General features: G+C 38.6%; 1 protein-coding gene across 2 annotated transcripts in view; it reads left to right on the top strand.

The window, feature by feature from the left end:
• The window catches only part of PHF21B (PHD finger protein 21B), a 175,977-nt gene that overhangs the window by 143,162 nt on the left and 14,524 nt on the right, over positions 1-18,291 (top strand). For both annotated transcript variants that reach the window (XM_088055481.1, XM_088055482.1), the window contains 3 exons: positions 2,527-2,880; positions 10,043-10,165; positions 15,085-15,136. In XM_088055481.1, coding sequence (XP_087911607.1) covers positions 2,527-2,880; positions 10,043-10,165; positions 15,085-15,136 — 529 coding nt within the window. The remainder of the gene's footprint in view (positions 1-2,526; positions 2,881-10,042; positions 10,166-15,084; positions 15,137-18,291) is intronic.

Genomic DNA, 18,291 nt, shown 5'->3' with positions numbered 1-18,291 from the left:
ATTTTTTCTCTTCCTAGCTGACACCATTTATTTTCACAAATAACTGCAGTAGTTTGGGGTTTTAGGTGACACTCTGACAAAGGTCCTTCATGTAGCTGTTTATTAAATGTTTACACTTGGTGTTTATATTATGAGGAGAACATTCTTAGGTGTTGGAGCACAAGGGGCTTATACTTTTGCTTTCTGTTTTGGATTCACACTTGCAGGCCCTAGCAATAAATGTTATTTTCACTTTAAATTATTGTAACTTTAACTCAGGAGTACCCAAAACTTTTGTTTCTATATAGTTAACCCTTTTTATTGTTTTGTAATTGCACATAAACATGGTCTCCCAAAGTTAGGTAAACTTAGGAAGCTTGCAGAGGCTTAGCCCATGAAAACAGCTATTCCTCTTCTGTATCACACGGTGGCAGAAAGTGCCCAGCATATGCTCTGCAGTTTCAGTTTGGTGAGTCCTATCAGATAATTTCAGTATGTAGCACTTTATAAAGAATTTAGTATTTTGGAAAATTAAGTTTGTTTAATCATCTAAGGAAGAGCTTATTTTACAGCAAAGTAATATATGTTCATCCACAACCTGCAGGATGTGTATTATGGGTGTGGGTAGGATTCACTGAGGTATTACATCATGCAGTAGAAAAGATAATTATATAGCTGGAATATATGTAGGCATTTAGTTTTAATTAGGCTTTTGATTAAATATAAAATTGTAATTAAGAGTGACAGATACAGTAGATCCTGGTAAACTCCATGACAATTTTTTGGCTAGAAAAACTCCTGAACTGATGGGTTTAAACCAAGGCTTTGTGCACTGCTTATGAAAATAAGACCATTAACTAATCATGGGTATGAAGCTAATTATAGAGTCCTCCCTTAAACTACTTTACCAAGGTATTTGTCTGGTATCTTAACTAAGCCAGTCAGATAATCGTTACACACAGTAATTGCATAAAGAAAACGAGCAAAGAACCCTTCGGTTACTGCCAGGGTATTGTGACTATGGTTTGTTGGAGTTCTGTGTAGTTTTGCATCATTTCACAGCAGGTCTCTGAAGCTTTCCAGTGTCACCCCAAAGTTGTGAGCTGAACACAGTGGCTACCCAGCTCTGCATGAGTCTGCAGGACCTTGGACAAATATCTTTACCTTTCCATCTACCATGACTGCTGGAAATGTGACTGTCCTGAGCAGGACTGTGCCTGTGATACCAGTTTTGCACTGCTCATGGGTGTTGGGGTCCTGTCAACATTTGAGGGACAAATTTCCAAGACACAAAGAGTGCGCAACATGTGTGTTGCTGCACTTAATATTTGCTGCGGGGACAAAAGGAGTTCCTTCTTCACACGATAGGGGATGATGGCCAGCCTTGAGAGATGGTTTTCTGCACACCAGTAAATCCCTGTGTTTTCATTCAATTGCTTACTTAGGCTCAAGACTGAAGTCAGCACCATTTGAAGGGCTCCTGTAGACTCCAGCATGGTGACACAGGCAGATGTTTCCCATGTCTGTCTGTTAGAACTTGTCAGTTTGTTTCACAGTATGGAAGGTGTGAGAAGTAGCAGGACTAAATAAGCACAGAGGGAACTGACTGTTTCATCTGACTGTGTTAATGAATAAGCTGGGAGTGAAGTTAACTCCATGTGAAGCAGTTTAAATTATTTATTTTCAATCCTGGGACTGTACTTAACATGTTAAGGCAGAGCCATGTTGACAGGGTGGCATTAATTACACCACTGGAAACCTACCACATTAGCTGAAAACAATTGATTGCAGCTATCATTCATGGTTCTGGGTATAGCCCCAGTTGTTGCAAAGCTGGGCAAAATGTCCTCTTCCATTCATGGAAGTTCTTCCTGCATCCACCCACAGCTGCAAATTAGCTCTTCAATTACTACAACAAAATATGATGTTTGGTGGTTGTAGGTTTCTTGTATCCATCTCTTTATTTAATTTATTTTTTTGTGAGCCATGTGACTGTGTGACTGATCTTTCCATTTGGCATGGCATATCTTAAGTATTTGAGGATGTTCGTTGACAATATATATAAAGTATAAAAGCATATACTTTACTGTAATGTATGTAAATGTACTGTAAATGCTTTCTCACAATTCCCTTAATGATTCAGCACCCTCTCCTTAATTCATAGCAAGACAAAAGTGTTGTCTCTTTGAGAATAGGAAATTTTTGCACCTGGGTTTTCCATTCTTTGCAAAAGCTTTGGCTTCCACATCTCTACTGAGAACTGGAAATGGCTTGACTTTGCATGTGTATGGATGTGCACTAATCAAAATAAGGATTTTACTTTCTTCTCACTCATTGTTTAGCACTGCTGTGAGTTAAGAACTTCAGAATTACTCCATTGAGAAGTGCTGGGAATATATCTACAAGTACGTGAATTTGCAGTTGCTACATGCTGATTTTCTAGATGATCCTGGGTCCATGGTTAATGCAATTAGAGATTCTACTGGGAGAGCACACGTGTGCAGTGTTTGTTCATATGTCCAATAACACCTGACTCTCTGTTTGTAGGTTAGGCCAAAGACCCTGATTCCGGACAGCCTCCCAATCTCCCCGTGCAGAGACCAACCTTCCAAGCAGCCTCCCACCTTCCAGAAGGCAACCATAGTGAGCATCAAAAACCCTAGCCCTGCCCTTCCAACTGCCAACAACACCGTCAGCCATGTACAGACACACAACAGCCAGTCACAATGTGTCCCCGAGCCTACAGCTCTCTCATCCCCACTGAGTGGTGCCGCTGGTGTGGCCTACGCCATCATTTCCACCTCCCCCAGCAATGCAGCTCCGCTCAGCACCAGCGCCACAGTCTCAGTGGTCAACGACAGCATTAAAGTGCAACCGCTTCTCATCAGTGCCGACAGCAAGGTGAGTTCCTTGGGTAGCACACGCAGGAACGGTGCTGCAGGTATGAGCAGAATATTGCCCTGGGAGTGCACAGCCTGTGTGTCACAGTGCAGGTGGTTTGTAGCTGCCAGATAGATTTTGGCCATGTGCTTTGGATGTGGGCCACCCAACATGGCGGACGCCACATGGTGTGAGTCACTCACCCAAGATGGCGGCTGCCACATAGCTGCCCACTCAAAATGGCAAAACACAAGTGGCAGCCCATGGGGGAAGAGATGCTGCGCTGATCACATGGAAGCAGCAGCCAAAATTACCCCCTCATTGGCATCTGGGAGTCCCTCCAGTGTGCCCACCTGATCCTAGAAGTGCCATTGCGGAACTGCGTGCACCAAAACCTGGAAGCACGGAACACCGTATCATAACAAAGCCAGGGCTTGGAAAGCCTGAAAGATGCTGTGGCAGCCAGTGCCTGAAGAGCTGGGGAGCCCTAATGGCTGCAATCAGCCACAGGGACCTGCGGAGCAGAGCCATCCCACGCAATGGAGCCTCAGCTGGAGCTGTCTTGCAGCAAGTGGCTGGGGCTGGGGCAGCCTTCCTGACAGTGTCCCCCTCTCGGCCTGTGAAAGTGGAGCAGCAGCAGCAGAGACAGCAGGAGAGGGGATGCACGGAGCTGCGAGGGCGCGGTACCCAGCACATAGTGCCATCAGGGGCAGCACTGGCACAAGCAGTGCTGTGCTCCCTGCCCCTCTACATGTGGCAGGCCTTACCTGGTAAGGCGTGGCCACCATCTTGTGGTCTGTGAAAGCCCAACTAGTTGCCCCGGCTCTACCCCTAACCCCTGCTGCATCCACCACTCCCACTGCAGCCAAGGTCCCATTCCTGCTTCCTGAGACTGTTTGGGGGAGCATAGGGAGAGCAATGGCGCAGCCAAGTGGGCACAGCCATACTGAGATGCCGAGATTTGGGAGTGACGGGCAGGGCGGTCCCGACCCCCGCAGCCTGCTGCAGCCCACCATAACACACCATGCTGGGCAAGGGCCCCCAAGCAGCCCCCACACCCCACACCAGGACTGGGGTGGGGGGCATGGGCAGGGTGGCCTCGGGTGAAAAGAATAGGCAAGGAGACCAGCCCTTTTTAATGCCTTTATTGAGGTCAGCTCTAGGTGGGGGGCTCGAGTGGCTGGAGACACCACCACTGCTCCCAGTGAACAACCCAGAGGAGGAGGTGTTCAGCTTTGCTGCATGTCAGAGCTGGGGCTTCCATCCTCACGAGAGTCTCTAGGAAGACACTGTCTCGTTGTAAATCTAGGGTAGTCATGGATAGCAAGTGCTGTTTTGTCGCTCTATTGGGAACAGTTAGAAGAACGACAGACTCTCTCGTGGAGTCGAACTGGAGAATTTCTCTGTTTATTACCTTTATTACCTCAGGTCTTTTTTATAGACTGATACATGAAAAGTACAGAAAAGAAAACTCTTATTGGTTAGTAAACTAACACATCACCATCATTGGTCAGTGGGGTTCACCACCCCTCGACTTTCTCTTGCAAGAAAACAAGGAACAGACAGCACCTGCAAGGCTGTTCTCTATCTCTGAGGATTGTTTTAATTCCTCCTTATGATTCCCAGGCCACTTTCCCAGGCAAGACTGAGAAAGCTATGTGGTCTGCAATTTCCACAGGCACCATGCTCCCTGCTTCACAGTTAGCATCCATACTGTTTAGTTACGGCGATGAGGTTCAGAACATCAATCAGTTGCACAACATTCTCCCTTACTCCTCGACGTAGTTTGGAGTCTGGTTTGTGCCATGGCTCGCTGATTCTAGGGGCCATTAAATGTTAATCCCACTTCCCCTGGGTGCTACCCCCCCATGGGAGTTCAGCTCATCTACACACTGGGCGGTTTCATCGGTTGCCATTGGAGGGTGCCGGGAGCAGCAGAGGCAATATAGAAAGGCAGGTGGCATTAACGAGGCTGTCACAACAACATTGGTATTTAACATGACACAACATGTTTTAACAAAGAAGGTACCTTATAGTGACAGCACTCTACTGTTCAAACTGTAAACATCTTTGTGTACTGATCAGGAGGTCACATACTACTCTTTACATCAGGGAGTGGTGGGTGCCCTCCCAGCCACCACAGCCTGCCACGGCCTACTCACCTGTGGCAATAAAAATGCTCATCATATACAGAGCAAGCCCAGGAAAACTACCCACAAACTGAGGCACATTAAAAAAGCTCCTTTGTTAAAGTTTTCAAACATTGAACACGTCAGAATTGATCATAAAAACAAGTACTGATTCTAATATTGGATTCTATGTGCCTTCAACACCTTTAGTCTTCATGCTATGATTAAAAACACTAGATCTTTTTCTTTTCAAATGTACATTGAAGTTTCAATATAATACTGTAGAACATTTAAGGATTTTAGTTAAGTTTAATAATTTTCTTCTGTATAAAACTCACAATAATTTTCCAGGCTGTTTTTACCCTCCAAAGAAAAAGAAGCATCAACGTATTTACTTTCCTCTTCCAAAAAGCCTACAATTTCAGTTATGGGATTTCAAAATCCAAATAAAGTTTTGTTATCAGTCATCTAAAACTGTGCAAATATTTTATTCAAAGATGACAACTATTGACTATTTTTGGTTTATCTAACAATTAACAAATCTATAGCAAATCAGTCAGATTTATAATGTAAAGCTCTAAAGTTTAAAAGGTTATTGAGTCAACACCAAAAGGAAATCTATTAAATACTCATACTGATACATACTGATATTAATATAATATTAATGGTAATATTTACCACCAAGGTAATATTTCATCACCTTATGGTGTTAATGCTTACAATTGTAGATACAGATTATAAAACCTAATATTTGACTGAACACATTTAGTAATAATTCTAGATAATGGCAACATAGCCATAAGTATATTTGTAACATTTTATAATTCAAAGACATTGCTTGTTTTAAAGGTCCTAAAAAGAGCATTCTAAGTTCATAAAAGCAAACACTGAGGTACTAAATCAGTGTAAAAGAAAAATGTTTCATTAGCAAAATTCAGTTACAGTTTTCTAACCAAGTATTTTCCACCTGTCACTTTGTTTACAATGTCTACTAAAGCATTTTCATGCTGAAAACCACTAACAACTACCTTTCATATTTCACTCATGCCAACTGTTGAAGTCAATAGCAGGTTTCTGAATATAGTGGGTCTGTCACTGTTATCAGCAAAATACTAATTTACATGTTTTCTTATTTTTGAACCAAAATATAAACATAGCTTTTAATGTTCAGTTTTTGCAACTGAGTATACAGATACAATAATCACAAAATTATAGTTGAATTTACAGAAAACTTGAAAACTATACATAAGAAAGTAATAACAGAAACTTCTAAATTAACAAAAATAGTTTGTCCTACAGCTTTGAGGTCATGTCTTTATACCTTTCTTAAAGAAAACATATTAATTGAAGACACATAATCATCCCAAAAAACATGTTTAAATTAATTAGAATTGTTGATTAGCCCATGTATACTGTAAATTAGCATCTTCCTCTTTTATTTTCTCTAACTCAATTTCAAAACTCTTAACAAAAGAAAAAGGTTCATTATTCACACTACTGCCATTAAGCAATGTTGTTAAGTATACTAATAATAGTACAATAACTGTGTAAATGAGTAACTTAATTCCTTCCAAACTCAAGAAACAATTTCATAGGTGTCCTTAGATAATAATATGATCCAATTTTATTATCTATGTTCTGTAATGCTACAAACTATACTTATAGAGACAAACAACACAACTAATTTTACACTATGTTTTTAGTATTGTGATTTTACAAAGTGATTCTACAAATACAGCTAAATGATGTTATTAACATTGTATCTACCCATCAAATAATAAGCTAAAATCGCAACCAAGCAAAGAAGCCTTCACAAGAGAAATCCAAAAACTCCAAATATACACCTTAAACCATCTATGGGACCCTTAGAATGACAAGTTACTTATGACTTTATTCAAAAAACCTCAAAAATCAAATATTTTAAGGACATTACTAACACAAGGACGTATCACTTCTAGACATATAGTACAATATGACCTGTAAAACCTAACTAAGATAAAGAGATGTTTCCTTTGATGGTTTTGAATTGGTTTGTTTGTAACAAATATTACTTTCAAAAGAATTGTTTATATATGTGCATAGTTACAGTTATTTACAAGTTATATCATTAGTTATTTACCTAAGGACAGATAACAAAGCCAGCTGTTCTATGACTCCTTAATGAAAGACTTCCTTTAAAGATATGATAGGTAAGTCTTCCCAGTCTGGGTCTTGGTTCTGGCCAAACTATGACCTTGATTGGGAAGGGAAAAATATGCTATCAGACCCAGGTGTTTCTGTGCTAAAGATGAAAGTCAGTCACTTTCAGTGTGTCAGTCAGTGACTAGCTGATTTGGATTTGCAGAAGCTGAACCGCTTTCCTTTGAGATAAATGAGGAGGTCTCATTGTGAAAAGGTGCCTCAGCAGTGGCAGACACTGGCTGATGGTAAAGCATATAGGCAGTTGTAAGTTTCACCTTGTTAATTTCATTCAAAAGTGCATATTTTATTCCCATTATAGTTGTTAAAACAAAGAAAGGGGTAAAAATGCAGGATGGATGTTTGCCCTGCCTCAAAAGTCTTGGGTGCTCTCATGTTCTCATGTTTTTCTCCTGTCTTTCAATCAATTCACAACATAACCTAGCCAGCCAACAACTTTTCAGAAGCAGAAGATTGTCAGTGGTAAGACAATCTGCCCATCACCCTACTTGAACTCCAAGACTCATATTTTTGGAAGACATCAGTGATAGAAATGTGTATGTTTTTAATTGAAATGGTTTTGAATTGAATTGTTTATTGTTTGTAGTTTTTATTTTTAAGTTGTAAAATTGTAACTTCTGAGTAATGAGCCTGTGGCATGCCATCTTAAAAACTTATATTTCTAGTTTAACAGCTTTAGCAGCTCCTGAATGTGACTATTACAACTCCAATGATACAGGAGATACATCACTGGTTGAGGGAAGCAAGGCTTGTTGAGTTGAGTGGAAAGTCTCATTCAAACTAGATTTATTATCTGTGTCATCATGTTGTCTCTGCCATCCTATCTGCAAGGTGCCTACAGAGGAGGACAAAGAACACTGCTTTTTTAAGAAAACAAATGGGGAAATGTCAGAGTGAAGGTGGTTTGTAGCTGCCAGATAAATTTGGCCACATCAGACCCCCAAAACTGACTATCACAGAAATAAAACAAGTCCCCAGACAAGGCAAGGATAGGTTAGATTCAAACCTACACAGGGGACCCTCAGCCAGTCGCAGCTGATCCTAAATGCAAACATATCACTGGCCAGAGATCTGGGCAGTGCAGAGATCCCAACCAATCAGCTATCCAAGCCTGGGAAATTCAAACCCACTTCAAAAGGAGGGGTTGCACAACAAACTGATGATGTTTGTCTTATGATCATCGGACTCAAGTTGTGATTCTGTCTCCAACCTATGACTACACGTAACACCTGTAGAGTGTTGTCAGTGGTTCTTCTCAAAGAAAATAATCAGAAAGCAATAGGAAAATTCTTACAGGAACACGTAAAGTCTAGTAGACTTTTATCTGTGTACAAGCCCATTTTTTTACTGGGAGCAAAACACATCATTATGTAGACTGACATTAGCAGGACCATATGAACTTCTCTTTCCTTAAGTGAATCCTCACTCATAAAATCCCCAAATTATGTACAGGCTCAAATTTCCTATGGACTCCCTCTTTAACGATACAGTGATACTAGATTTGTCCACTGATCCCAAGGAGTACATAAAATAATCAGAGATTCCCTTCTGCTCTTCCAGGAGAAGACCAAATGTAATGAGAACTCGGGGTTTCAGAACTGACCAGGAGATGAATCAGTAAAAAGAAAAAATTCAAGCTATGAATTACTTGTTTCATCTTTGTACTGCTTTTCAGCATTGGAATGCAAGAAACTTCGCCATTCTTATACCAGAGACAGATTCCATACAGGCTGCAAATATACCCAGCAGACATTCACTGTAATTTACTACTGGGATTCTGCTACTTTTGATCTTGCTGGCAGCACAGGTTCTCATACAGTGCTAGAAAAATATATAGGATGTAGGATGGCTTTTGAGGTAAATAAAAGCAGATATCTCTTCCCCATTTCTTTGACATAAGTTATTTTTCTCTTACTTAAAATGGCTGCTGGCTCAGAAAACCATCTCTTTTTATGCTCTTGAATCTTCTAGAATGATTGAGTTAACATATCTAACACTTAAATGACATTGATTGAAAATTAGCAATGAAGTAGATAGAAAAGGCCTGTTAAAATCTGATAATCTTTTATCTAGAAGGCAATAGTCCTTGGAAAGTCCTTTTTGAAGCTTTCACAGTCCTTTTGATTATAGGTATGAAGTCATATGTGTAGTTCTGTGGGCAGAAATTCCTTTTAATTTAATAGCTTCTAGATAATGTGATCTACATTGTGTAAATCTTCATGAGTAGCTGGATATTCTACCATAAATGTGTGAATGAGATCTGTGTCCTAATTCCTATAGGTTCTAAACAAGACCTGATTTTAATTTAAAACACATATAGTTTATTTAGTTTATGGAAAAGTGGACATCCACTGCTTATAACATTAAAGGCTGAGGACTGAAGTCTGATCTCAGTTGCATGAGGAGTACCTTCTTTCCCATCCCCATGTACTTACTCTGAAGTAACAGAGGTATAACTGAGATCAAACTGTGTTTGAAAGTTTAGTAATCCTATCTCTTCTACTTGTACACAAAATAAAATCAAAGGAAAGACCTTAAAATCCCTAACACCGCAAGTGCTAAGACATGGCTTCTCAGCCACCTTCACAAGTCCTCTAAGTAGAAAGTATCTTAATTTTCAGAGGCACTGATCAAGTGACTTAGGCTGCAGCAGGTTTATAATGCAACACTAAGAATTAATTTTTATAAACCTTAGGACCTTAACCTAGGTATCCTGTTGTTTTATGCTTTTGACTTGTGACTTATATTTCTTATTTGTAGGCTATCGAGTAACCCTTCAAGGAGGACTCAAAGGTTTCAGGCAGAAAAATCCAGTTTCATATAGTGAATTCTCTTATTTGTACATTGTCTTTTAGGTTATCATTATTCAACCTCAAGTCCAAACCCAGACAGAAAGTAAAGTGGAGACAAAGAAACCTCCTGAAGAGTCAGCTCAGGGACTGCCTGCTACCAAAAAGAAAAAAGAGGAAAATCCAGAGGTGATTTCTTTTATTTTTTATTTTTAATAAATGAGCTACAATATGGTTATGATATGGGGACAAATCTAAACATTCTTCTGTGTGCATATGCGATTACTTTATTTGTGCTTATGGTTCTGCCAGCTGTTCATCTCTCAATCTCTGCAATCAGGGTATTTTCCCTGCCAGCAAGTGCCCTGACAAATTTGGTTTGCACCATTCAAACTTTCCACTGTCACAAAATGTAAGACTTGGAAGTCTCATAATCTAGGCACCCCATGGCTGCAGCTGAATTTCCTGTGAAAGGTGTATACAAGCTTAAGATATTTCCTTTTATGTTATTAAACATTAAACATACAGTATCAGATTTAGAGGCTGTATATGAGGTGGAATTAGCATTTGTTCTGTAAACTGAGCTTTTAACATCTTTATAATGAATCTTGCAATTTTTAGATGGTAGTAATAGTTTCCTGCATTTGTTGTGTACGTCTTCCCACATGTACACAGATTCTAGTCTGAAATACATTAAAATTTTTTAAATTGAGTAAGAGAGTCAGGTAATGAAACTAAATATCTTTCATGAATTCTACTTTTGATTTAAACTAGAAATATAGATTGCAAGTCCTTGTAGAAATGGGGGTCTCCCTAACAGTCATTTAGGGTTTTGACTGGATATGTTCACATTAGATTGGGTGCAATTTAGGGCAGTTTGAGAAGTTATACAAACTGAATCTACTTCTTTTGTGGGAATGCTCACCTCCTGTGAAATTTTAAACCTCACTAGTCTAATAAATGTGTAGCACAAAAGCATCCTTGGAGCTGTAGGTTTAAGAGGATTATTACAGTATAAATCTGTATTACTTGAGGCATGTGGGTGGTCATTTGTTTTACCATTTTATGAGATTCATATAAGTAAAACATTGTTAAGGTTAAATATTTTAGCCCAAAATATCATTGCTCTATGTAGAAGCTCTGCAAAACTATGCTTGGGAAACCTCCCAGGTTTAAAATCTGACCCTTATATGAATCTTCATTACCAGTGGATGACAGGACTGCAGAGTCCTGTTTTGTTTAGGCAGGTATTTCCAAAAACTTATTTATTTTGTCGCACCTTATGGGCAGAAGGGCCAGTAGATCCTGGTTAGAAACAGAATGCTAGGTAAAGACGTGCCTGTAACTTATCCCCATGGAAAAAATATTGAATAAAGACCTTCCAGAGAGATGCAGGAGGAGGCAATTAGACTGGCCACACTTTTGGTAAGGAATTCAAAAATGTAAGATTTCCATTACATTGCTAACTAGAATATCTCAATGACCTTTTTCTAACTGCAGACACTGTTCCTACTCCGTTTACTGGAGGTCTCAAGAACCTTAATTTTCAGGGTAGGGTGCTGACTTTGTGCCCTTAAGTATGACAGTTCTCATAGATTTGTTGCATAGCCATAAATTGGTAGGTCTAGAGTTAATTTCTTTTGTTCTTTGAAAGTAAACTTTAGTTGATTACCATGTATTTATGCAATTAGTGTAATTAGAACTAACATCATAATTAGTATAAATACATGTAATGACATAAATAGAACATGTTATTACAAAACTAAATGCTTTTATGAAAATCTTTGTTTTGCTTCACAAGGAGACATACTGTGTATTTTTATAAGCACTCACAGCTTATAAACAGATGATTAAATTTAAAGCAGAACCAACATTTTTAAAAAGTTGTTTTTAAAAAGAAAATAGGCATTCAAGGAACTTCACAATTTTATTTCTCTTCAAAGCACAGAACTGAGGTAGGAACTCCAATATGGCTTGTGTAGAACTTCGTTGGGAGAGACTGGGATTTAATAAATTACACAGACAATTTGAAGCAAGCTAACTAGAAAAAAAAAGGTTTACCAGTATCCAGGAATCCCACATGCAGTTATTGGGTGTACCTGAACAAACAGAGAAGAGTGAGGATCATTGCTGTCTTTAGCTACTTGCTTGGTCATTCTGCTGGTAAGCCCTGAAGCTGATCATGGACTGAGGAGGAGGAGGAGGAGGCCACCCACTCCTTCCCATCAGCGCAGCTTAGCTGGGGATGGAGAACAATGATGATGGATCCAGTGATAGGCCTTCTCCCACCAGGATGACTTCTCTAAAGAAATGGAGGAATTACAAAAGGGAGATGCTCCTCTGGGAAGAAAATGCCCTGGATGTCTGGATGTTGTTTTTTTTGGTTTTTTTGTTCACTTGGTTTGGGGGGTGTGGGGAGGAGGATGTAGGGATAGGGGGGGCTTGTTAATTTTTTCTTTTTTTGTTGAAGAAACCTGAGTTCAACACAGAAAGAAACAGAATTCTGCCAAAAACATTTTGATCATTTAAAAATTCATATTAGCAAACTATCTGGCAACATTTTCATTCTAAAATGTCTTTGTCTGAAAGAAAAATTATTGCCATAAATGTTGGTCATTTAGTTACTGGTGTTCTAATCCTTCCTAAGTACAAGAGAGACGCATGGCAAATGTGAACTAAATGCTAACATTAAGCCTAGATTGAAAATCTGCAAAAAATTAAGTCTTGGTTTTGCATCTTCCTGTACAGAGGAGAAACAATAAACCCTGTGATATTTGAAAGTTTTGCAGTGGAAGTCAGATTTTGAGTTGAATTCAATGAGCTACAGGTGTGTGAAATAGCAAAACCCATAAAAACAAATGGGCTGTTAATATAATATGCATGTTCAAAAGAATACAGCTTGTACTGGGATTTTTTAAAAGGAAACATCTTTCAAGTCCCTATAAAAGCTAACACTTCCTGTATTTAATCATGAGATAATTATCAAGTCACTTGTGATAGCTCTTCATATTTTAAGCAAGTATGTTGTCATTACCTTTAGTTAGATACGTATTCAAACAATTTCAGTATGAAGAGAGGAAATTGTTTAGCAAACATTCCAGTACACAAATATTTTCAGTTTAATGTTGGAGTAATGCAGGAATTCTGCACTCCATTGAGAAAACGCACATTAACCCTGATTCTATCCCTAAATATTGTTATTACTTTTGCTCACAGTGCTGAGAAATATCCTGCCAGCGTTACTTTTTGATGGGGCTGAGACGGATCTTGTAATCCTTTTCAGTTGACTAAATTTCTTCTCAGATCTTCACAGTGGATCAAATATTCATCTTTTCCTTCAGGTGTGGGGCCCCCATTGTGCCTGGCTGGTGTTTCAGGCATATAAGGAGTGAGCGTTACTGAAATCAAGGTCTGACATGCAAGTGAACATGTGTGTGTAATTACCACAGATATGAAAGGCAGAAATACAGTGTAAATATATCTAAATTGCCAGTGAGGAAATTCTACACCACCATTTTTTATTCTACCTGGAGAGTTAGGAATCTCGCGAGGTAGTGGAAAGGAAGTATTCCCACCTTTACATGGGTGTTAGTTCACCTGTTTGACAAAGGTATTTTCACAGATGCAAAAGTGGTAGAACAGTCCAGTCCTGACCCTCTGATTTTGATGAACCCACCCAATAGTTGCATCTTTTCATCTACAAAATGAGGATGTATATGCTTTCACAATTTCAATAAGTGAAAGTCAGAATTGCAAGGAAAATTGTAGTTCTGGTGACTTACTGGTTGATTTTATCCTGAACAGAAATGGAATATTGAATCGTCAGGCTTTTTACAGAAAAGGAAGGTGAGACTAATTTTAATTTGAAGTATTGAAACATATTCCCCTGACACTCTTTGAATGAAACAGAATGTTTCGACCTTCTACTGCTTAAGCACTGTGTTTTAGTTGGACCTGAAGCTAAACATTTTATTTGAGGTATGATAATTGCATTTTTGGTCATCGTACACTTCCTCAGACTTGGATTGTGGGTTTTGTTTGCTTGGATTTCCCAAGAGCTTGAATGTTATAGTCAGATTGTCTCTCCCATGGAATTGAACCTCATGAAAATGCCCCTTGGGTAACCTGATGCAACAAGATTGTTCAGCTGAGCAGAAAGAGGAGGCCCCCAAAGCTCCACAAGTACCACAAATGTGACTGAAAACCAAGGAATTCAGTTCAGCTTGGGCTTGGAACAACACAGCATAATTTCAGTTTTCATCAAAAACATGCAAAATGACTTCAGCAAAACCTTTCTGCAATGAAAAATTTTCCAGTGAGAAATCACTGAGAGAAAATTTAGAATCTGCTCTAATACTTGTCCAATCACTGCATCAGCATGTCCTGAAGATTTTTTACCATGAAGGTGTGTTTTACTCATATATATAGTTTAGAAGAGTTGTGAATAATATTTTAGATCAGATTCCTCACTGCAAAATGAGCTCACCAGTGTCAGTGGGAGATGTTTGTTCACTCCCCATTGAGGAAGAATGTTGGATCAGTATACATCTTCACAATCCATGCACATAATGTTATTTTTATACCATGGGAAGAGAAATGTCTGATTTTTTTTTTCTTTTTTTTCTTCTTTTTTTTTTTTTAATGGGAGGGAACTTTCAAAATGCTTCTGATGTCTTGCATAGTGTTGTACTGTTCAAACCTGTTTCACTTCATATACCTTGCTCATATCCAATAAAAGCAGTGCCATGTCCGGATTGTAAAAATAATATGAAATTATTTCACTAAAGAATGAAGTAACAATCCAGCTAGCAATGTGAAATTGAACTGACTGAATTGACTGAATATTGGTAATGTGCTGTGTAAGATCAGTAGGTATTTAGCATTGACTTCAGACATCTTTTAATTGCTAGAGTTTATATAGTCATACAAGGAGAACCAGGCATATCTCAAGTAAGTCTTCAGTTAAAGTTCTTTACATTACTATGCATTCAAATAAGATACATTTCTAAAAGACTTTTTCTGGGTTTATTCTCTCAGTGCTAATTTTATTTATTTTCTTACCATGATTGTTGTAGTAGAAAATCTAACCAATTTATTTTTTTCCTTAGAAAATTGCCTTCATGGTAGCACTAGGACTGGTTACAACAGAACATTTGGAAGGTAAGATGGCATATATTGATTTACAGTTCAGTTTTTGAGTGAAATATTTCCTGTTGGTTTTTCTGCCAGAGCATGTTACTGAGGATTGTGTTCAGATGGCTTTTGAGTCTCTCCAGAGAAGGAGATTCCTCAGCCTCTCTGGCCAGTCTATTCAGTGTCCTGTTACCCTTCTGGAAAAGAAGTTCTTTCTCATGTTCAGGAGAAACTTCCTGGACATCAGTTTCTGCACGTTGCCTCTTGTCCTGTTGCTGGGCACTGTAGAGCACAGCCCAGGCCATGCTCTGACCCCTGCCTGCAGATATTTATACACATCAACAAGATTCCCTCTCAGTTTTTCCTTCTGCCATCTTCTGAAGGGCATGAAAACAGAAAAAATGAAAATTAAAAGATCAGATTAAATGTTACCTTTTGCACAATTGTGCCTTTCAGTCTCACAATAGCGGGTGGCCTTACTTAGCTCTGCCTCCCACCCCATGGCACAGCTCAAGGGGCATGAGGACAGGCCCTGCAGTCAGCCACCAGAATGCTTGGCACAGGGTGGTATTTGGACTCACTCAGTCATTGTGGTCCTTTAAAATATGTTAACAATTGGAGTAAACAGTGAAACAAAAATCCTTCAAAGGCTCTGACCACCTCTGATATGGTTGATGGATCTGTGAGGTTCAAAGATGTTTGCCCAGATATGCAACAAGTGTCCATGTGAGATGGACTTCCAGTTCTTGAGTTGACTGTCTGCCATCTCTAGAGTTCCACAAAATAATGTGTAAAATAGTGGTGAAAAACTGGCATTTGTTTCATAACATTTTACTTACTTAAGACTACTTCTCACAAAGAATTCCTTCATTCCATTTTCCCCACTTAGCCAAAAACTTAACTTCCCATCTAATCAATCCTGGGTTTGCATGAGAGCCTTTAGCATGTCTTCCCAGGCTCCTGAATATGACTTCAAATGAATATTGCACATAATCTAAATGTAGTATCACATAGTTTTCAGTTTCCTTCTCCAGCCTTCCAAAAATAGCTTGCAAAAGTTAGCAGATTTATATCTTTCTTTGCCCTAGCTTTGTTGTTCTGAAATTATAGATGAGAGGGGGGAAAAAGAGTCTTTTTAGTAAAATTTCCAGTGTTGTGAGACAAGTTGGGGTGGCAGAATAGTTCTCATGGACAGAGATGATACAAATATTTTAAGAAAAGATCTGCACCCTGATGGTTTTAATTACAAGCTCAGCCACAACAAGTTGGTGTGATTCCACCAAGGAATCACAATCCAAAGGAGAGAAAGCTGGTATCTATGTCAGCTGACAGTGGTTCTTGATCACAAAAAGTGTTAATGGCAATTGATATTTACCACCCATCCCATGGACCATAGTTAGCAAAACACTTAGGAATTTCCAGTGCACTGAGTTTAAGTTTTATGTGCTTTAGACTTAGGAGCATGCTTAGCTACCTTGCTGTCTCAAGGTATCTACCATTTTTAGCTTGATTTCCTTTTACTAAGATTTCTAGTTCTTTGGTTTTAAGACAAGTGGAGAATTAGTGAGAAAATACATCTGAATTGTAATGTCTCCTCAGTATATGCAACGGGTTTCCTGTGGGTCTTGCTGCCATTTTTCAGTGTTTTTTCCTCTTTAAATCTGCATTTAAAAAAAAATCATTTAATGACCCAGTGACTGAAAACTTGAAAGCAGTTTAAAGAAATTATAAGCCTTTGTAATTTTTAATCCCTTAATGGCAATGGATTGAAATGGAAATCAAAAAGCTACAACAATTTGGAGAGAAGATTTATAATCCAAAATGTGCAAATGATGACTGGATCTTGTTTTTGTTGTCTAAGGAGAACAGGACAACATTTGAAGTTGTGTTGAAATACAAATTATGCTTACAACAGAGCGGACCTAATTTTGAATAATTCTATTCCCTTTGATTTTATTTGGACTAATAAATTGTTTGTGTAGATTTATTGCTTATGTTCAAAATGCCAACCAGTGATCTACTCTATTCCTACACCAAGTGTGGAGATGCACATTTTAAACCAAAGTGCTACAACACTTACCATGCAGAATCAATTCTTGAAGACAAATTCACTTTTTATATTCCTACTAGCAATAAATAAACGGTTCCATCCAAGACCTATTTACTATGGAAAGGGTATTTCTTCACCAAAATTGGTGATTACAGCTGTCAAAAATGTCCTTCTAGGTTTCACATGCTAAAGGTTATTATTTTACCGCTCTATCATGCTTACAGTTATCAGTCATTGCTCTTATCAGGAAACAGTGGTCATTAGACAGTTCCATTTATATTAAAACTTCTAATTATTCCTCAATTCACATTAACTCTATCAAGATGGGATCATTAAAAACTTATTCATTTGGTATCTTTAATTTTCAGTGTTACTGTTTTTCTTAATTTTATTCATTAATTTTCTGGTGAAGGGCTGTGATCCACTTCCATATGGATTTCTCTATCTGCCTAGAAGCCTTTTCCCCTAACCTCCACACAAGCATTCCCTGCCTGGGAAAAGAGCTCTGTTCTGCAGAGGCTGAGTGTGAGGCATCTTTACCAGTAAATGAACACAGCTGCTTCCACTGACTGAGAGTCTGCAGGGTACAGCTTTCCCTGAAGATAAATTGCCATCATGGGCCTCATACAATGACCATGCAGAGCGTTTATTGGTGAAGGCAGCAGCTCACTGCAGTTTGGCCTCCAACATAAAGCTATCTTCAAATTCATTAATCTGTCAAATGTATTAGAGCTTAATTTTTCCTGTTTGGTTTCTATTTTTTTAATTGATAAGCTAAGGAATAAGATAGCTCAACTCTGTGATGCAGTGCATGGTTCTAACATATTGAATCTCTCTAGGCTATTAGAACACCTTTTAACATTACAATTGTTTTTTTTAAAAATGATAGAAAGCAAAACTTTAAAAGAAGGACCTCTAGTTCAAGTCTTTCTAAAAATCTTTATCCATCTAGATTACTGAAATATTTATGATTTCATCAGTTGAAACAAATTTAATTTAACTTTATTGCACCCTGTTCTGAAAAGTACACAATACTTTTTTAGCAGAAGTAACAAGTAACAAAAGATAGCACACCAGTGTATGCTTTTGCTCTGCCTAGGTGTAATTATTGACCAAACCACAATACCAAACC

The sequence above is a fragment of the Pseudopodoces humilis genome, chromosome 5, assembly GCF_049639895.1.
Source record: "Pseudopodoces humilis isolate 2021_Gansu_Grassland_sample_001 chromosome 5, ASM4963989v1, whole genome shotgun sequence".
NCBI lineage: Eukaryota > Metazoa > Chordata > Aves > Passeriformes > Paridae > Pseudopodoces > Pseudopodoces humilis.
The sequence above is the reverse complement of the archived record's forward strand: the minus strand, read 5'-3'. Positions and strand labels throughout refer to the sequence as shown.